General features: G+C 35.7%; 2 protein-coding genes across 3 annotated transcripts; both read left to right on the top strand.

The window, feature by feature from the left end:
- Nucleotides 1–84: 84 nt before the first annotated feature.
- LOC105178167 (Glycosyl hydrolase family 38 protein) lies at nt 85–16,423 on the top strand. Its single transcript, XM_011101563.3, has 29 exons — nt 85–1,573; nt 1,699–1,782; nt 2,341–2,429; nt 2,515–2,689; nt 2,828–2,947; nt 3,034–3,117; nt 3,209–3,280; nt 3,404–3,517; nt 5,075–5,175; nt 5,274–5,367; nt 7,483–7,653; nt 7,777–7,866; nt 8,950–9,015; nt 9,105–9,161; nt 10,871–11,090; nt 11,298–11,434; nt 12,096–12,161; nt 12,239–12,298; nt 12,430–12,501; nt 12,844–12,891; nt 13,077–13,196; nt 13,410–13,475; nt 14,305–14,417; nt 14,507–14,591; nt 14,858–14,968; nt 15,047–15,142; nt 15,224–15,271; nt 15,361–15,429; nt 15,927–16,423. The coding sequence occupies exons 1-29, from the start codon at nt 1,355–1,357 to the stop codon at nt 16,116–16,118; spliced, it is 3,039 nt and encodes a 1,012-aa protein (XP_011099865.1). The 5' UTR covers nt 85–1,354; the 3' UTR covers nt 16,119–16,423.
- Nucleotides 16,424–17,867: 1,444 nt separating this feature from the next.
- LOC105178169 (Senescence/dehydration-associated protein-like protein) lies at nt 17,868–21,028 on the top strand. 2 transcript variants are annotated; one of them, XR_002288298.2, is made up of 4 exons: nt 17,868–18,957; nt 19,295–19,436; nt 20,204–20,288; nt 20,380–20,519. XR_002288298.2 is itself a non-coding variant. In XM_011101568.3 (4 exons), the coding sequence occupies exons 1-4, from the start codon at nt 17,987–17,989 to the stop codon at nt 20,555–20,557; spliced, it is 1,401 nt and encodes a 466-aa protein (XP_011099870.1). In that variant the 5' UTR covers nt 17,870–17,986; the 3' UTR covers nt 20,558–21,028. The 2 variants fall into 2 exon arrangements, 1 of the variants encoding a protein (XP_011099870.1); XM_011101568.3 differs by having other exon boundaries at nt 17,870–18,957; nt 19,295–19,461; nt 20,380–21,028.
- The last annotated feature ends 695 nt before the right edge of the window (nt 21,029–21,723 follow it).

The raw sequence follows: 21,723 nt of genomic DNA, 5'->3' as shown, positions 1-21,723 counted from the left end.
AAATGCTGAACTTGTCGTTGTCATGGGAGAAAGATTGTTGAATGAAGACCCGGGAGGGGTTAATCCAACCCTGCGGTCTTCCTTTGTAGAAGAGTGTGCTTTAGTTTTACTGAACTTTTTGGTCGTCATTTGGCCATAAATATGACTGAGAATGAACACTTATAGGTTACACGAAAACTGAAAGGGGAAAAATAGGATACCATGGCGAATACCGCAGAAGGATTATTTTATAGGTTACTTATACATAGACCCATCTTATAAGTAGGATATTATTATATGAGAATTTAGTGTTCAATTTATGGGATCCCCATCCATCTCAAATTCTATCACGGTATCGTCCATTTATTCCAACACATTAATCTCAACTCCGCCGACGTAAAATGTAAACATGACCCAAATGGGACATTGACAATGGAAAATGATATTAAAACCACATTCCAGGGTAGTAGAGGTATGCTTGTTTTGTTCTCTGCGTAGAAGTCTCCGTCCTCAGTACAAGAAAGCATCATCTGCTGCCGTCAGTTATGTTTATGGCTGCAGAAAGAAGACGCACTGCCTTCCTCACCATCCATCTACGCGCAAATTCCAAAGGGATTAAGTAGACGATGCCGTTTCAGTTATAACAAAGGGCCAGCAAAACAACGCTCCAGATTAAAGTTTCCAACGGCTCTCCCTCTTTCTGCTTCAACAAACCAGCAGCGCACTCCCATGGCGGGGCAGCTGCAGCACTCTACATATTATTTTCTGCAATTTCAATTCAATTTAAGATTACTTCTTGTTATAGCGGCTACGGTTACTCTTATATAGCTTGGTTGTAAAGACCCATTCAGTCATGTAATGAATTAGCCTTAATTTCTCTAGTTTCAGCTTTTTGCAATCTCTACTATCTTCATCTTCATCTTCACCTCTCTTAATTCAAGGAAAAATCACTACAGAGTGTGAGACACGTTAAACAATACATCCCGACAATCCTTATCCTCTCACCCGTGTCTCATTCAGAGACTACCGCAAAGCAGTTAATGATATGTGCCGGCACTCACATGCAGAGGGGTCACACTTCACACGCAGCCCCGAAATCGCTCTTAACTGTTTTTCCGGGAATAGCTTCTTTTCTTTTTCTTTTTCTTTTTTCAATATCTTTCATCAGAAAGTCACGATTGTTGTCGGTTAATTGTAAACCTATTTGAACTTCTGGCCGGCTCATAAATGAAAGGCCAAGTCAATGAATAGTTGTCCTTTTTCCTTGTCTGTATCTTCCATAGTGACCTCCGCATCACTTTTCTTGGAGTACCCGTATGCACCAATTTATGTTTTATAAGAACCCTTCAAGGGGAATTCTTGGTTGGATTTGGAAATGGGAAGCTTCGCACTATTTCTTTCAGCCTTATTGTGCATTGCATCTGCTCTTTCTTCATATGGGATTGTGGGCGTTGAAGGGTACCTCAAGTACGACACTGGGAGTGGCATTGTGGACGGGAAATTGAATGTTCACTTGGTTGCTCACTCACATGATGATGTGGGCTGGCTCAAGACTATTGATCAGTACTATGTTGGATCCAATAACAGTATTCAGGTGCTGGCTGGAAATAATACATGAGTGGACTATAACTATTTGATTCTGAGGATGTTTCTTTTGTTTTGATGATGCAACAAGTTAAAAAATGTTTACTGTTTGTTGTTTGGTGCTTGTGGTTGCAGGGTGCATGTGTGGAAAATACCCTGGACTCGGTTGTCATGGCTTTGCGCCGTGATCCCAGCAGGAAATTTATCTTTGCTGAAATGGTAGCTAAATCTTTTCCCTATTTGATGATTTTATTGCTTTTTATTAAGTCAATAAAGCAGACGATAATGTTCCAGTTGTGGTTAGTATGTCTGTTTATGAATATATTGAATGGAAAGAAATTGCTAGAACAATGTTTTTCTTATTCATATTACATGGTATCCCAATAAAAATTTAAGTTGAAGGGAAGTTTCTATTGTCCTTTTGGTGCTAATAGTGGGTACATTAAACTATTGTGCATGAGTGAGGTTGCCGTGTGTACCCTCTAGCATCCATTTCCAGCTCAAGACATGGTTAACTAAAATGCTCTTAATTGTGAACTAAAAAGTTGTTTTTGCTGTTTGGGAAGGTAGATGTTTTCTGTGCGTGTCAAACCAAGTTTCATAACCGGTATTCTTGTAGCATTGTTGATATAAAAAATGTCCAGAAAAAAAAAATGAATAGTGTTTGTGGACTTTACTACTTGTGTTATGTGAGATATAGGAATAAATGCAATTAGCTATGTATAAATACCGTGATGATGCAAAATTCACTTGTCTCTAACTTCGAAATCCAAATAGGCATTTTTCAGTAGGTGGTGGGAAGAGCAAAGTGTAGAAATTCAACAAGAAGTGAGAAAGCTGGTTGATGCTGGCCGCTTGGAGTTTGTGTATGATGATTGCTAGTAACTTGATATTCATATATTCACTGGTAGATTTTTGGCATAATGTTTTTTTAATGATTTTCCTGTACAGAAATGGTGGATGGTGTATGCATGATGAAGCAACTACTCATTATATAGACATGATTGACCAAACAACTCTAGGCCATCAACTGATAAAGAGTCAGTTTAATAAGACTCCTCGTGCTGGATGGCAGATTGATCCATTTGGGCACTCAGCAGTGCAAGCTTACCTCCTAGGAGCTGAGGTATAAAAACAAATGTGGTGGTTCAAATATAACTATCTGTTCAATATAAGACTTCCTCACGAATCCTTGATGCTATTGTTTCCATTCATTTCCAATTCATAGTTTGCTTAGTGATTTATCATTCTGCGGATCATGTAGCTAGGATTTGATTCTGTTCATTTTGCACGGGTTGATTACCAAGACAGAGCAAAACGAAAGGGAGATAAATCTCTTGAAGTCATATGGCAGGGATCCCGGACATTTGGTTCCTCTTCTCAGGTAAGGAATGCAACTGTTGCACCCCTCAAATGTTTGTTCTGTTAATCTGCTTCACCTAGTCACCTTTGAGGTCTGGTTTATTGCAGATATTTGCCAATGCATTTCCTGTTCACTATAGTCCACCAGAAGGGTTTCATTTTGAAGTAAACGATTACTTCAACCCAGTGCAGGTTCTATGACTAGTAGGAGCAGTCAGTTCCAAAGTTATAGCTATGCTCCAATTACTCTTTGCTTAACAGTTGTTTCATTGCTATACCACAGGATAATCCTCTCCTTTTTGACTTTAATGTTGAAGTACGAGTTAATGATTTTATTGCTGCAGCCATGATTCAGGTAAACGCGAGAACTTTTGTTATGATACTAACAAAAAAGCATAAAGAGGAAATATGAAAAAGAAAAAGAAAGCAGCTGTTAGAAAATTGTATGTATAGTTTTTCATTTGGCTTTGATACACAGGCAAATGTCACGAGAACCAACCATATTATGTGGACTATGGGAGATGACTTCCAATATCAATATGCTGAGTCCTGGTTCAAGCAGATGGACAAACTTATTCATTATGTTAACAAGGTACTTCTTATGTTCTGATAACATAATTGCTAACTCCCATATACCTATGTCATTTTTTTAGAATTTTTAACTTATTTTTATAAAATTATACCTACAAATTGTATTTTTCTTTCTATATTAGATTGTTGTATTTCTAAATTTTCAGGTCAGTTGGCATACATTTTATGCATAATTACTTTATGGTTAGTATGTTGATCTTTTAATTTGTTGATTTATTAAAATGAAAGTATAACTGTAAAATAAAAATGTATTCTATGACTAAAATGATAGTATGGGATAATTTTAAACCTTACTTTTAAATGTTATTATTAAATATCTATTCAATATCTTTTTGAAACCTATGCTTATATTTATAACATCAATTATACAATATCATTATCTCTTTTGCTATTATTCATGAACATTTCTGGGTTTCTAACTTATTAAATTGTTCGACGTAGACTAATTTTTAGTCATTTTATAGAAAATTAACGTAACTTGCATAAATCCTTAGTATGAGAATAATTCTATCTAGTTTCATTAGGTCCTAAATTGTTTGAGTTATATTTTAATACTGTCTCTTATAGATTTTTAAATTTGATAAGAATGTTCTTTTTTTTATGTTTTTTGATTTATTGTAGAATTGTTTCACATTCTTAATTTATTTTTGTAATATTATTTTCACATTAGTCAATTGGTAATTATTTTCTTTGTTGAATATTTCGCTTCCCAGTACGATTTGATATCAAAACTGTATTATTTGTGATTTTAACTTCATGATCTTGTGGCAAAAAAATATTTAAAATTAAGTAAAAATGTAATATTCAAAGAATTATACAATATTGAAGTAAAGTCAATGAGTCAGATCTCGCTTGTTTTAAATTTTTCAAAAGCAATTTCAATTTAATAAGTTTGGTAATTTTTGTTTTTCAGTTTATGATATTTATTCTTTAATATAATTCTTGATATTTTTAAGTTTTAGCTTCCTATAGTATATATTATTCATGTGTAGTTTATTAAATTTGACCATTAAAGTCTTTGCATATGCATTAGTAAATTAATCTTTTTTAGGTTATATTTGGATTGATGGATTAAAATTTAGCTAATAATTTCAAATAACTCCTTATAAAAAGAATTTGAGATTCATTGTATTTAACAAATACTCAAAAGAAACATCGGCAATTTTATAGTGGAGTAGACAATAGATAAATATTGTATAAGGTAAGTGACTTGAGGTGCGAACTTCAAATAACAAGGGTTTCTATTGGAAATGCTATTTAAGATTTTGCTTTTCTTTTTTTCCTTTTAAATGTCTAAATCAGTCTCCAGTGCAGACTAACCTATGCATGTTCGATATTCATTAGAATGCTCGTTATCATCAATCTTTACTCACATTAATAAGTTTATAACAAGTATGGTTCTTAAACCTCTTGTATTGCAAAGTTATAACCGAAGAGTTTATATACTTGACACGCTTTGAAATTCTTGGGGAATGAAATTTTCTTATCTGTATTCATTTGGATGTAAAATGTTAGTTCTCACCCGTCCGTATGAGTCTAACAAAGCTTGATGACGCAGGATGGTCGGGTTAATGCATTATATTCTACACCATCAATATACACAGATGCAAAATATGCTGCCAATGAAACTTGGCCTCTGAAGCTTGATGATTATTTCCCGTGAGCACTAATAACCTTCTCGATATTTCAATTATTATGATTTTTCTATTTGATTTGATTAAAGATACCAATGTTAAGTATTTCTGTTGATTGGATAGATATGCAGACAGTCCTAATGCCTATTGGACAGGCTTTTATACAAGTCGCCCTGCCCTCAAAAGATACATTCGTTTGCTGAGTGGATATTATCTGGTAATCTCATGAATTCTCTTTGTGGGGTGCATATTGAGCAAAGCAATTGACCTTTTCTCCCCCCCCCCCCCACCCCTTTTGACAACAAAGCAATTGACTTTTCTTCCCATTGATTTAATCCTTTATAGTGATACTTCTAACTAATTAATTTTAAATCATTAGACAATAATAGATAAATTCACAAAAACGTTTAAAAAGGAACGAAATAGGGTGTCCACTGACATCAGTTTAAGAATGGACCGAAATATGGCGTCCATTGACATCCAAGTGCCCATTCCAGACATTTTTTGTGTGTACTGATGACAACCTTTGAACTTTTCTCATCTGAATTTTGTTGCATGTACGAGTAGTCCATGTATACTACTATAAAATACATTCTGAAAGTTTGTCTGAATTTTTAACCAAAATGAATTGCTCTAATAGTGTTATTTTTTATGGCAATTACGCATCAGTATTATGTAAAATTTTGATGTTGATGACATCTTGAGTTAATAGCAATATTAATTTAAATCCTTGGAAATAGACTTTGTCTTGTAATAAGACTTGTTAGTTCGTTAAATTGTGTAGTTAACAATCACATTTCTAGTTGATTTTCTAAATGCAATTTTTGGTACAATATATATACTTAATCTAGTTACATGTACTTCTATGATATAAAAAAGTCATGTGTAATATATAGATGGATGTCTTGAATATATTATATTATATTATAATATATAATATTGTGCTTTATTATTTTTGTATTATATTTGAACTTTCCCTATATTATTATAAAAGTATTGATAGTTTGGTTTAACAAATCTATGAGTGCTAAGATAGTAATGCTTCTCCGTGGTCTTCTGGTAATTAGACAATTTTTGAGTGAATCTTTTTGGTGCACACTAAACAAACAATACCAAAATCTGGAAACATGAATAAAAAATTAACCTTTTGATTGACACCAAAAAACTAAGGTATAAGCTAATTAGAAAAAGAGTGCTGTATTACCAATATCCGTCTGAGAAATAATGCATTTCAATTATTTGGAAAATAATTTATTAGGTTTGATAATCATTCTATAACACTTAGAACTTTTATTTCTTTTGGGAAAAATAAGAACCATGCAAAAAGAAAGTTTTTAATAGGAAGTTCGTCTAAAATAATAAACAAGGCAACAGAAATAGAATAATTATTGATCTTGAAATTCAACTGCACACTCTAACTTTTCTTTTTGTTCTTTTAAGGGACAATTACAATCCCATCCTGAGATTTTATGAAATTACATGTAAATCCCCTATAATTTGAAAAATTACATCTAACACCCTTGAGATTTGCTTCCATTTAACAAATAAATCCTCCATTAGTCAAAATTCACAAAATTTCTTATATTAACAAAAGAAAAAAAAGGATAAAAATCTATATTTGCCCCCAATTCTTAATTTTTAGGAGCATAATGAGTATAAGGTCAAAAATAAATTAAATGTCTAAATTTTCTTGGTTCAACTTGGATGACTTTAATAATAGTTTCTTTTGGTTTGGTTGGTTTGCCTAACTGTGGACACCTTTATTTTCTTTAGTTAATTAAAAAAAAGGTAATTATATAAAGAAGATGTTAAAATTATTAGTTACAAACTTAAACTATTAAAAGAAGTTTACACGTAGAGTGAAGGCATAATTATATTCTTAAAACCGTATAATTGTCAAGCAAGACATATGATGTTGCATGAATAGATATATGTATTGTGTATACAGTTACATGTGTACATATAAGCCCCACAAGTGTTGATGAACAATTGTCATCCAAAGACCAAGAATATGGTGAAGTAGTTAATTTTTAATTAAGATTCGAGTTAAGTTATTGTGACCTTTTTCTAAATTATTCATACTTTAAAATGAATTAAACGACTCTTGTAAAGAAATATAATAATTACATCTAATGAATTTACCTATTCTATTCTCATTATCTGTTCACAATTTTGTCATGACCATTAAATTATTCAAATGTGTCAAACATTTAGCATTTACAAATTTCACATGAGCTCAATTATTTCTAAAAGTTAAACTAGGTATTAAACCATGCAATTTACTATTATTTGAAAAAGTACTACTGAATGAAGTTGGTGTATGAATTCATAGGCAGCTCGTCAAATTGAATATCTAATGGGAAGGAGATCAACTGGCAATGCTAATACTGATGGCCTAGGTAATGCTTTAGGAATTGCACAGCATCACGACGCTGTTACTGGTACTGCTAAACAGCACACTACTAATGACTATGCAAAACGCTTGGCCATTGGAGCCTCAGAGGTACACTTTTTATCTAGTTTTTGCTCTATGTATATCTTTCCATCTCGTCTTATACTTCGACTATCTCTACAACTGAGTTTCTAAGGTCATCAATGCTATTATACATGTTTTTGTCTTGTGCAGGCAGAAACTGTCGTGGATTCGGCTTTGTCATGTCTGGTTGATTCAAAGTTGAACGGCCAGTGTGCTGGATCAACAGTGATATTTAGCCAGGTTGCACTTCACCGAACTTTGTTTGAGTTTTCTTCTTGAGATTCTATGGTGCACTTCACTATAGATACTCTGGTTTCAGATGTGTTACTAGAAGTTTTTTGTAGATCTGTTCTCATTGTAGCAGATTTATGCTCCATTTACCTTCGAAGTTCCGGTGTAGCCTGTATGAACACAAACAGCTGAGCCGATGCCCCACTCTTTTCATGATTGTTGGAATGACAGTTTTAGAGATTCTCTAGTGTTGGGTCAGTTATTCACATGGGCTGTAGTGTCTCGTACTGGTTCTGGAGGAAAACTTGGGTCAGTTTATAAGTGGGGTGTCATACCTTCTTTTAGTTACTGGGTTAACCATTTTTTTACAAGGGAGAAGACTTGAAGTGGTCACTTAATCCATGGCATGGGACATGTATCTGGGTCCTCTCAAATGCTATCTTTACCATAATAAGGACTAGCATGTCCGACTTAAGTGGCTGGATTTAGTATTTCGCATCAGTTGTCAAAGGTAATTCGGACTCGTTCGTTGGTTGGTACAGTGGACTTCCCTCAGCTATTTCCGCAAAAACAAGGATAAAGCAAATTTTGCCATTGAGGTTTAGGAACATTTTTGTCTGATTTCCTTTTGTAGGTGAAACAAGGAAAAGTGTCCAAGACAGAAGGAAAACAATAGAATATGTGTGTGTGTGTGTGACAGAGAGAAATTTAGGGAGAGCCAGAGAGGGAGAGAGATGGCTGGATTATAAACAATTACTGGAATAAGCACTCCTCACGGTACTAAAATACGAGTACCGAGTTTTTCAGTTCTCAATCATTTGCCTAGCAGAAGTTATTATACTGTTTACTTGTTTGAATGGTGTGAGTTTAAGAAGTGTAGAGTTGCTGCGCTCTTGGTATATAATACTGTTATCATCTGATATCTGCATATGGATATGGATGGTTGCATGGTTGGAAATGAGCCCAAAATTTGTTGTTGGATTCACTGGCTAACTTCTCTTTTGGACTTCTTTACGCAGGCAACAAGCTTTATGTTCAATAGTGGCTAATGCTTCCTTTTCTTTCTTTTTTCACCTTTTGATTGGCGAACAGTGTCAGTTACTCAATATAAGTTTCTGTCCATCAACCGAGAAAGATTTTTCCCAAGGAAAGAGTTTGGTAACGATTTGATTCTGCTGATGCACTACTTCAGCAAGCACAACTCTCGGAAGCTGTTTTTAAACTGTGTAAATCATCTTTCTTTTCAGGTTGTTGTGGCATACAACTCACTTGGATGGAACCGTACTGATATTATAAGGATTCCTGTGAGTTATGATATTTTTCTTTCTGATCTCTTCAGTTATTGTAGTAACTTTGAGTTATATTCTTGAGATGCAGCATTAAGCTGGTTGTCTCAAGAATTCCCCAAATTTATCCCAGTACTGTATATAAGATTATCTTGATCCACCCAAGCTAAGAAAAAGGCTGATTAGTTCTCCTAGGGATTTACCAAAGAGGTTTAGATGAATAAATATATTCAGTTATATGCCAATGCTTCTAAGCGAGGTGATTCAAATAATGAAAAATGAAAACATTTTCTGTCTTTTAGAAAAATCTTTACTATGAGTAAAGCACTGGTAGTTACCTCTATGGGACCATCTCATTTGCCCATCCACGAGAACCTTTCACCAGGCAAGGTGTTGATTGCTGTACCATTTTAAAGAGAAATACACTTGAGCCAGACCATTCATCGGAGACCTCTAATGCTGACAAAATATATTGATTCCTGTGAAAACGGAACAAATTGGAAGTTAACTTTTAATACTGTACTACGGTCCTCAACTCAGTCATCGAGTAGGCTTGACTAGTATTCTATCAACCAAATTTGGCTATTTAATATTTTTCCTGCCCTGCAGCTTGACAACCTGAGGCTGATTAGAATGTTGTATCACACTAAACGGGTGTTTCTATTAACACCATTCCAAAATTATAGTCGTAAACTGAAAGCCATAGTATAAACTATTGATTTTATTCCTAGTCCAAATACATGTCTTTGACTTTTTTTATTTCAAGTCCTGTAGATTCGATTTTTATTATCTGACATTTTTCTAATCTTCCTTTACAGTTTATGAATTAACTTTGCTGCTGCTCTGTGCCCATCTTCTTTCTTGAGATGCCTTTCTGAGTCACTTGCTATCTGTTCTACTATGGTCTAGGTCTAATGCTTGTGTGGCACTTCGTAAGTTTTTGAAATTCTATTCACATAGTTAGTATCTTCATCTTTGGCGCACTAGATTCAGTGGCCATCTTATCTTAGTCTTCCAAGCCTTCCAAATTAAGGTCTGAGGATAAATATCCGTAGGGCAAAGGTCATCAATTCTTGATGGTCTTCAATTTCTCAATGTCATGGCATATGTATCCATTGCCTTCGCCAACAAAGAAAAAGGTTATGACTCATGAGAAACATAATGTTTTCATCATTGATTTTCACTCCAAAATTTGTCTCATGATGGTCGAAGCAAGGCATTCCACAGAAATGAATGATTCTATTGTTAACATTCTGCATTCATATTAGCTACAAGTACCCAACAAAACTTTAGGGGCAGAAACTTTTTGTAAACTTTGCCAGCAAGGATTACAAGTTACCACTTTTAGCGCCTCTCCATAGCATTTCGAATGATTCGAATGATTTTTCTCCTTCCATTACTTAGTTTCTGGTTTCTATGAGATATAGCAAGTTTTTTTCACACAATATGAGCATAGTCTTTGGCAATGGAGACATAGCTACAAGATGCTTGAATGCACTCTTCTGCTACAAACATATGAAACGTTATTAACTTAAGAAGGTGGAGCTGTATGCCTGATCTTTTCTTATGTTTTCGTTTTATATGTAATTTCTCTTGGAAAACATGAGACCATGTTTTCCCAATGTATACTATTGCATTCCTAATTCCAAAAGCCGTCCCTGTTATAAGGGGTTATGAAATCAGAATGTGTATTGTTTGAGTTGAATTAATAGTCGCATAATCTGCAGGTTAATGATCATGATCTTGTCGTCAAAGATTCTACGGGGGAAGTTGTTGAGTCTCAATATGTAAAAGTGGATAATGTGACAAGCAAACTGAGAAAGTTCTATGTGGAGGCATATACTGGAATTTCAGACAGACATGCTATAAAATATTGGCTTGTCTTTTCAGCATCCGTGCCACCTTTGGGTTGGAATACTTACTTCATTTCTAAAGAATCTCAAAAAGGTATTGACCCCAAAGAATTGCTCTCAACTGCCACCAGTCCTGCAGGTTTACTGGTGGAGAACTTCTTTTAGTTAACTATATAATTACTTGATATGTCTCAGGACAGAGGTGCTTTTCATTAATCATAGTGTTTTTCAAAAGCTTGGAACTGGTTTGCCTTATTCTTGCTATTTGTTCTTGGTGCATATATTTGGATCAATGATGCAGGAAACAGAAGACATGGTTTTATGTCTACGATGGATCTTCCAAAAAAGGAAACTATTGAAATTGGGCCCGGAAACTTGAAACTGTCATTTTCCTCGTCATCTGGGCAACTTAAGCGAATGTTCAATTCTAAAACAGGAGTAAGGTTTTCTTGTTCTCTAAATGAGTGTAAATTGCACATTGGTCTTGTTCTGCAGTTAAGTAGATATCAGCATCTGTAGTTCAACATAGATCTAAAACTACTAAGGAGAGACAGAGGAAAGAGGGAAAGCAGACAACTACGTGAGAAATGTGATGCATGTATTTGGTTTCATAGAAAATGTCTTACTTCTATGTCTAAATATAACTTGCCCATGATGTGCTTATTCTTTCCTGTGATCAAAGACAAAAAAGAGCAATTGAGTGGTACCTTGCTTCTCACAGAGACTAGTGTGATAGACAACCCAACTTTCAAGATAATCTCAAACGAAAATTTCTCATCACTGGGCAATCATATAATTCTTGCTTTTATTTGTATTGTGTCACACTTGTGTCAAATTTACTTACATGCTCTGGTTAAAAAATTTTCATTTGATTTACACTGGTCAATATTATTTTGGAACGGCAATAAATTTTTCTTGTAGAGTTATGAATTTCCTTCATCCGATTTTACATTGGTATTTGAAAGTTTTCAATCATGTTACTTGTAAAATGCTTTATTTGTTTCCGTCTCTGTTTTTCTGTTTCTATCTTTATTTTTCTCCATCTTAGAGACTTGTAATCAAATGTCTTCATCTATACATGATTACATGAATGTACCAGATTGATATACCAGTACAGCAGAGCTATCTTTGGTATGCATCAAGCCCGGGAGATGCAGATCCTCAAGTATAATATAATACCTAATAGTATTTGATTAGAGTTTCACATACCCAATTCAGTAATTACTATATCAAACCTTGCAGGCTTCTGGTGCATACATTTTCCGACCTAATGGATCACCTCCTTCAGTGGTCTCCAGATCAGTGAGTGACTCCTGTCCCCCACAATACGTGTTTTAGTTTAACTGAGTGGTCAATTTTTGTTCAACCCATGGCTTGAAGCCATTAAGTACCAAGTGTATGCTCTACAATTTTCTGCTCAATCTTTTTGACAGGTTCCTCTGAAGATCATTCGGGGGCCACTAGTTGATGAAGTTCATCAGCAATTCAGTTCATGGATCTACCAGGTCCAATACTTTATTTATTTATTCCTTTTTAATGTTTCAAAGCATTTCAAATGCAACAAGTTAGAAAGCGGCTTTATCCTTCATTTTAATATCTAATACTTCGAGAAGTCTGAACAATCAAGCAGGATAATTCCACCTGAAATTTCCAACATGTGAGCACATTTGCACAATGAAACACGTTACAATCTAAATATTCTGAAAACAGAATAGTTTTGGTTTTTACTCTTGTAGTTGGGCAAGGTTTTTATGCATATGTTATGCATCATTGACCTCCATCATCCATCATTTTGTACCCCAATTGTTGTGTCACTCATTTAATTGAATGACTTGTCACTTTTTCAGATAATTAGAGTTTACAGAGACAAAGATCATGCTGAAGTTGAATTCACGGTTGGTATTTCTTGTGTACTTCGTGTACGCTTGCTGGTATTTTGTTTTCCCACTGCACCTTGTGGAACTTCCTCTAAAATAAGCATTATGCTAGTTTTTGTTTGTTTTTCTTTCTCTGATCACTTGGTGTTCTTGGCACCATTCTTTTCTGTAATTTTTTTCTGACGTATGTTCATAATCTGAAGATCGGTCCAATTCCCACCGATGACAGCATTGGAAAAGAGGTTATTACAAGATTGACTGCTAATATGGTCACTGATAAAGTGTTCTATACTGATTCCAACGCAAGAGACTTTCTAAAACGGGTACGCCTTCCATTATTTCGGGATTCTGGGTTTCTGATAGTCTGATCTCTTTTCTTTGATTTTCTGATACTCTTGTTTGCTCCATCTTGCTTATTGTAATTCAAAGAATGGTTATCTGATGGAATCTTGTTACTCTATTTCCTGCTTTTTCGTCTTCTCCTAGTAATTACCATTGTTTGAATGTTATGGTCGCTTTCTCATGCAAATTTTCAGGTTAGAGATTACAGAGCCGACTGGCCTCTCACAGTTACTCAACCTGTTGCAGGGAATTACTATCCCGTAACTTCTATACTTTAACTCATGAAAATTCAAGTTACTGTTAAATATAGTAATCTTTTCTGATTTGTAGGCTTTCTAGCAAATTCAACTAGTTTTTGTTGGCGTGTGAAATGTGATATCTGGGTTGACTATCCCACTGGCCTCGCACTTGTAGATGTTGCTTGGGTCTAGAGGGTGTTTGGATAAGCTTATAAGTTCTACAAAAAATCTTATAAGAGGTTTGGTACAAAGTGTTTGGTAAATTGTTTAGAGAAAGAGCTCATAAGTTCCGAAAATATGATATTAAAAAAACTTATAAGATGTTTGGAAGCTTGTAAGCTACAAAGTTTTTTAGAAAAATAGCTGATAATTTCCAAAAAAAAAAATATTATGAGCTTATACACTTTTCAAAAAGAGTTTCTAACTTTACTTTTTCAAATTAATTACAAATTTATCAGTACTAATTATTTTAGCCAAACACCAAAAACTTATTTTTAAAGTAAGATTGTATGAGCTTGCAAAGTCTTTGAAATAAGCTTAGCCAAACACTCAGCAGCCTATAGATGAGTATTTCTTGTACTCCATTGCTCTTCTTCTAATTGTCTTGAGGTCTAAAGATCGCTTAACTCGCAAAATTCAAAGGTCTCTTGGATTAGAGCTGCTATGTTTGGTATTGGAACTGAGCTTAAAATTGGTCGGTTTACCTGGTCTCTGCTAAACATGATAATAGTGCATTAGACAGCATCCAAAGATGCAAATTTGATGGTTTGTGATTGATAGAAGTTAGGACCACGAAAGCTCGATTTATTTTAATATTATATATTCACTCTGGGATTATTCATTGCTTTAGATCAATCTTGGAATTTACATAGAGGATAACAAGTCCGAACTCTCTGTTCTCGTTGACCGGGCTACTGGAGGATCCAGCATCAATGATGGAGAAGTCGAGTTGATGCTACACAGGTATATATGCAAATAATAATTCCAAGCCATTTCCTTGTTATGATCTTATTCTAAGTTTTCGTGTATCTTATAACACTAATGTCTAACAGGCGTATGATCACTGATGATGCTAGAGGAGTAGGTGAAGCCCTCGACGAGTTAGTGTGTGTCAATAACACATGTGAAGGACTCACGGTACGAGTTTCTATGCATCGATAATACACGGAATGTTGAAATTGTTCTGCCGAATGACATGTTTCAACCATATCTATTTTTGTTTTCTTTCCTCATTGATTGGGACCTTGATGAAGTCGCGCGGATTATTCTAATTTTCCACTTTGGCCTAAGTAATTAGCGTAAAATTATGAATACTGGTAACTACAAAATTTGACGCAAAGTTTTGAAGCAATGACATAGCAGAATGATTCAAGGATTGCTTTTATCTTGTCATATATATTTAGGTTCGAGGAAATTATTATATCAGCATCAATGAGCTTGGTGCTGGAGCGCGTTGGAGACGAACGACGGGCCAAGAAATATATTCGCCCCTTCTTTTAGCCTTTACACATGAGGTAAATTTAGGTGATCTGGGCATAAAATATATATCGAATATCAATCAACCCCTAGTATCTGATTATTAACTGTTGCAGGACTCAAGGAAATGGAAATCTTCACACTCAACAACCGCCACATCCATGGAAGCAAACTATAGTTTACCTTTTAACGTTGCATTAATTACTCTCCAGGTGATGGCTCACTATTGTTCGTGTCCGTCTTATTATATGCATGATATATTTGCACTCATCTCTTTCGATATTGTAATTCAGGAGTTGGTTGATGGAAGTGTGCTCGTTCGTTTAGCACATCTATATGAGGTGAACTCTTGTTATTTGAAAAGCATATCTGTACTGTATTTTCTAAAAATGTTTTCTCTACCATATTATTCAGAGCCATTATGTTGCAGGCCAATGAGGACCCTGATTACTCGAAACTCGCCAAAGTTGAACTGAAGAAGATGTTTGCTGGAAAAACGGTACGTATATTGGACAAATGCTACCTTTGTCAAGTTTAGGAACTCCCACACAATAAGGATGAGAGCTTATTCCTCCTCTTTCTGCCTCTTCTTCCTTCCCATCATCCTCAACCTTTTTGCATGTGAACTTCAATAGAAGGCACTTTTTGTGAGTTAATTGCATTTTGCCCCCTATAAAAAACATTAATAGGCACAAAAACCCTTTAAATAGAAAAAAAATGACAACATAACCCTTGAACTTTAAAAGCAAAGGCTAATTGCCTCTCCGTCAAGAAGTCGCATTGCCCCCTTTTCCGGGTTTTTTTTTTTTTCTTATTAGTATTTTCACGTGAGGATTGGCATCTAACCTTTTCTTTTCAATCAATACACATCAAGAGCTTCTTGAAAACATAATGACTAGACAATTCCACTGACTCTTGATGTCGATACAATGAAGTAGTCGTAAATCCTCGATCAACTATTGTTAATGAATTTTCCTTTTGCCTTTGCATTTTCAGATAAAGACGCTCAAGGAAACAAGCTTATCAGCAAATCAAGAGAAGTCCGAGATGACGAGAAAGACTTGGAAAGTCGTCAAAGGAGAAACTAACAGTGAGCCTGCTCCAATTAGAGGTGGCCCTGTGGACTTCTCGAGTCTTATTGTCGAGCTTGGTCCCATGGAGATCCGGACTTTCATCATAACATTTTGAAAGAGCTGATCCCCAAGTAACACTTACTCCTCTCCTCCAATGCTGAATAATGACATTTTCTCAAACTTCTTCGACTGCCAGTGTTGATGGCTAACGACACTGAAAACAGCAAGAAATGAATCAAGACGGAAGTTTGGAGTATATGGTGCAATTGGTTTGTCATCAACAGCTCCAAATTGTTGTCTGGGCTCTTACATTCCTGTCTGTGAGGTGTAGAATACTAATGAATGATCTTGAATAATTGTCTATTTATGTTTACTTCAATAGATTGATAAAAGAAAAACTGAAATATATGTTCACTTTAACTTTGCTTCTACGTTGAGACGCAACATGGAAGTGTTGGAGAGTGGGCTGTAGCGGGAATGGATATCACTATCTGTCTTTCCAATAAGTGAAAAATGCAAGTAATTCTATCGTAAATAAATAAATTATTTTTTATTAAATAAAAATAACAATTTGTATTTCTGTATTTTAAAGAATGCAGTAATTTTACCTTTCATGGGGTAAATGGCTATTATTATTTTGTAAGGGATAATTTATTCATTTGCAATATGCAGATTGCATTAAAATCCTGCTATAATTGCTAATGTCCTTTAGGTGGACACTAAAATCTCTATAAATTAATAATGTCGGGACCACATAACTTTATTAATTTAAAAATGTATTAATTAATTGATAAATCAAAAGAGATTTTTCGATCCAATGAAACATATATTGTTCTTGATGGATTATCTGGGTGAAAATGATACACGTTTAGAGGTCAAAGTTTAGAAGAAATTGTATCTAGTATTGTTTAAAATCTTATTGAGGATGAAATTGAAGATGATATAATGTCTTTGTAATCAATTACGTAGAATAAAGCACTCATAGTGATAACAACTTCTTGCAATTTCTTATTGCGGTATGAGAACGTGACACCGGAGCTTTTGGATGCAGTAAGAAAATTTAGAGATGAAATTGTAGTTAGATGCAGTAAGGAAATAAACGAAATAAAACTTGAAAAATTAGAAAAGATGCACCGAGGGAAAGTCTCAATACTTGTTGCTTCATAAAGCCATGATTGCCTCCATATGTATAGGTTTTAACAACTGACCGTGACTTTAGAATAATTTTCAATAGTATTTCATCTTATATGTACGGCCACAACACGACTAAAAACCAATTCATAATCACATTGTTAAAACTCTCAAACACCTATAGATGTCCATAAAAAGTATTTTGAAACCTCATATGAAACTTCTCAAATAAAAGTGATATGGAAATAGCTCTTGTTGTTAAAAAAATATCGATGTATCAAGTGATATTTTTATTATTTATACTAATATAAAAAAAAAGTCACTTCTAACTCATAACTCACAATTTGCGACATTCCAACATCAAATTTCAAAATATCAATTATACCCTTAAATATTTATATTAATATAATTAATTTATTTATTTTAAATAATTCACACCCTCGTATACAATCATATCTATTCTATAAATTTTCACGCATGTTTATCAATTACTCCATCTTTTAACTATATATTAATTATTAATTTAAAATGGATATCAACATTTATGTAATTATAGAGGCACAATAATGTTTATGTCACGATTACCAATATTTTTAGTGAAAAAGTATCAAAACGTATCGTTTTTTGTAGTCGACGTATTGTACGAATAACATATATATATATATGGAAAAATATATCATTTAAAAAAAAAAAAAACAAATATGTTGAAAACATAAATTAACAGTACCGGTTTCCGCGCGGGAGGTATCTTAATTCGCCCAACTGTCTTTTCCTATCTATTGATTTTCATCCCCCGCCCGGCCTTGTTCCCATCTCAAGAAGACCATACGAGGGAGCTCGATCTGTTCAACAATGGCGTCCCCCACCGATTCTAACCCTAAACGGACCCCAATGTACCCCCAAGTCATCGACCCAATTCAGGAAACTGCGCTGCCGCCCCACCATTCCTCGTCTTCGTCCCTCTACCCCACCATCGACATGAAAGACCTGGAGAACCTCTTCCCCGAACCCAATGCAGGAATTGGTCCTGGTGCCCAACCTTGTTCCCCATCAGCGCCTCCTCAGTCTGTCGAGGAGGCCCTGATTACAATCCAAGGCGCTATCCTCCACCTCATCGACAAACACTACTCCGTTGAGCTCGCCACCGGAGATCTCCGAATACTCCGTCTTCTCCAGGGGGATAATACCGTCGCTGCGCTTGCCGCGGTCGGTGACGATGTTCAGTGGCCGTTAACCAAAGACATTACTGCTGTGAAACTGGACTCTTCCCATTACTTCTTCTCCTTTCAGCCGCCTCGTGAAACCGAGGACTTGGAAACCAGTGGTGATGATGGAGTGAAGAAGAAGAAGAAGGGAAAGGGAAAGGGAGATAATAAAAATGAGCAAGAAGGTGATGAGGTTTTGAGTTATGGTTTGACGATAGTGTCTAAGGGGCAGGAAGGGTTGCTGAAGGGGTTGGATCAGATTCTGGAAGCTTACAGTAACTTTTCGGTGCATAAGGTGGAGGAGAAGGAGGTGGTGGCGGTGGCAGGAGCAGCAGCGAGAGAGATGACAGCCGGGGAGTTGAAGGAGGAGAAGAAGAAGGAGGAGGTGGAGGGGCAGTGTGCAGCGTACTGGACTACGCTGGCACCAAATGTGGAGGACTACAGTGGGATAGCTGCAAAGCTGATCGCAGCGGGTTCGGGCCAACTGGTTAAGGGAATATTGTGGTGTGGAGATGTGACCATGGATCGATTGAAGTGGGGAGATGAGGTTCTGAAGAAGAGGATGGCTCCAGGGGAGCAAACTGAAATTGACCCTAATACATTGAAGAGGATCAAAAGGTTCATTCTTTGTTTTCATTATCTAGTGTTTTGGCTGGTAGTTTGTCTCACACCGATCAGTGATTGTTGCAAGAATAGTTTCTCATCAATTGACGTTGACATGTTTGCTTTCACAAACTTCTTGTCATCTGTGCTTGTTTTCCTCCAATGGTTTTGGCTGATTTTGAATTATTATGTCAAGTTAGGTGCCTGGAATTTTCTAAATGAATGGCATTTGGTGTTTCATTTGATATGGCTATGACGAATGACTGATATTTCCAATCTTTTCGACCTTGGTTCCCTAGGAGCAAGTCAGAAAGATTATTTAATTGGTTGTGGTTGGGGCTGTTCCCTGCAGGGTTAAACAGGTGACTAAGATGACTGAGAAAGTAGCAACTGGGGTGCTTTCAGGAGTTGTAAAGGTCTCAGGATTCTTTGCTGGTTCTGTTGCAAACTCTACAGTTGGAAAGAAATTCTTTAGTCTCTTGCCAGGGGAAATGGTTCTTGCTTCTCTCGATGGATTTAGTATGTCATGCATCCATATTAGTGTGCTTTCTGCTTTTGGCGTATGTCTGTGTTTATATGAGTGCATCCTAGTGGGGTTTTCTGCAAAACTTTTAGGGCACCTCTTGATGTTCATGTAGTCATTTTTTGTTTCAAATCAGTGAACCACTAGCAGAAAGCTGGATCATTAAGCTGAATAGATATATTAATCATGTGTTTAGTTGGCTAGTTAGTAACTATCTTTTCCACTGTCCTTCTGTAGATAAGAGAGAAAGATAGATAGATATAGACAGTGAAGAAAACACTTATGGAAATGGAAGAAGAGGCCAACATAGAAGCTTAACAGGAACAGCTAGTTACCATGAAAGCAAGCAAAACCATAGCAGATCTATAGCTATTGAGAGGCTATTAGATGAATGACACACTGAAGACGTTATCAGATACTTGAAAGTCAGGAAAAAACTAAAGTTCCTTGTGTTAATGGAATCTCTACAAATACGAATCCCGTTTACCATGTTTTACCATTCTGTGTCATGGAAAAGATCTACTTCTCTCCTTCCGCTACATGGTTTCCTTTGTAGTTATGAAGATACATACCATTTTGGAGCTAGTTCAGATTATCAATTCCGTCCTAGACTTCTAAACTGAAAGAAAGAACTTCTATGCTTTGGTTAAATTTAGCTTTGGATGATATGCATCACAAGTAGCCAAGAAAATGAACTTGCGCTCTCACATGTGCTGATCCAGCTTGACCTAATAACAGGCAAAATCTGCGATGCTGTTGAAGTAGCAGGAAAGAATGTGATGTCAACCTCTTCCACTGTGACAACTGGACTCGTCTCCCACAGGTAATCTTACTATATCTATCTTGATTGTCTGCAACCACTGCTATGAAGTCGTGCTGAATATGAACTCTGACAATTTCATTCATCCTTTAAGATATGGCGAGGAGGCTGCTAAGGCAGCAAGTGAGGGAATGGATGCTGCAGGGCATGCCATAGGAACTGCATGGGCAGTATTTAAGATCAGGAAGGCATTCAATCCAAAAAGTGTATTAAGTCCCGCTGCCCTGGCCAAATCAGCTGCAGCTGAAATAAGAGCAAAAGGGTCCAAGTAATTTATGATGAATTCTCCAATTAGGTTTAGATTGCAATCAGATTCAGTGGGTTTGAGAAAGAGAGGAATCAATACGTCACTTAGAGAAATGGCTATTAAAATACTTGTTTATTTTTATATATTACTGTCATTATTTCTAATCTCTTCATCATCAGCCTCTCTTCAGTGACACCAATTGGTTGTATCCACTGGTCGTGTATTGGAGGAACTGCAGCCAGAAACTGTCCTGGCTCACCTAATCGTGTCAATTACCTTATTTCATGAAGGACTAACAGGTGTACTGTTTTTTTTTCTTTGGATAAGTGTTGCGTACTGTTTGATATATGCTACTGTTTAAATTCTCTAGTGTAAATATCCTGCTTCTAACCCCACCTTAGAGCAGAGATCACTGTACTTATCATGAAGGATGACGAAAGTATAATTAGTGGAGTTTATCAACCGCTGATATTGCTTATGGAAAAGCTTTTCTGCAGTTCTGCTTGTTACTTTCAAGTTTGAGGCCTAAGAAAAATTACTGAATTCCTGACCAAAATGGAATCAGTCAGTTAGATTCCAGACTGATGCTTGGTCTGATTATTGATGTTCTCTCTTTGCACCTTCAGTTTCGCTATGATTAACCCCCTCCTCGTTTGATAAGATAAGACATGGGAGCTTGCTATTTTGAGGAAGAGGCAAACCCTACGCTGCGAGGAAGTTCATGCCATGATGATGATGGATGCTAGGAATGAAAACTTTACACTGTGGTTCAAACTACAAAAACAAGCTCCAAATTGCTTGAAATGTTACAGAATGTGTTCATTGATCCTACCTACTCACCAATGAATCCTCAAACTATTTGCCATCAATATTAATGTATTTGCTAACTTCATCATACGACTTTGGATAATCGTTCTTGTCACGGGGGTTTCTCTAGTATTTTTCACCCACTGTGAAGCCTGGTTTGCCCACAACCAATCAGCTTTCACTCAATCTCTCAAGCTTTCGTATTTGATTTTGTTCTAAATTAGATTCAATAAGCCAATAGTACACACATAGCACAGATTGTCGACACAATGTAAAAGGTACACACAATTTATAGGAATTAACCTAACCTTGAATTAATCACCAAACCACGCAACTCATTGTGTAACTCTACAGGCCAAAATAATATAATACTTGCATAGGACA

Source organism: Sesamum indicum, linkage group LG9 (assembly GCF_026168435.1).
Source record: "Sesamum indicum cultivar Baizhima isolate 11 linkage group LG9, ASM2616843v1, whole genome shotgun sequence".
In the NCBI taxonomy this organism is placed as follows: Eukaryota; Viridiplantae; Streptophyta; class Magnoliopsida; order Lamiales; family Pedaliaceae; genus Sesamum; species Sesamum indicum.
This window is presented reverse-complemented; position numbering and strand designations above follow the sequence as displayed.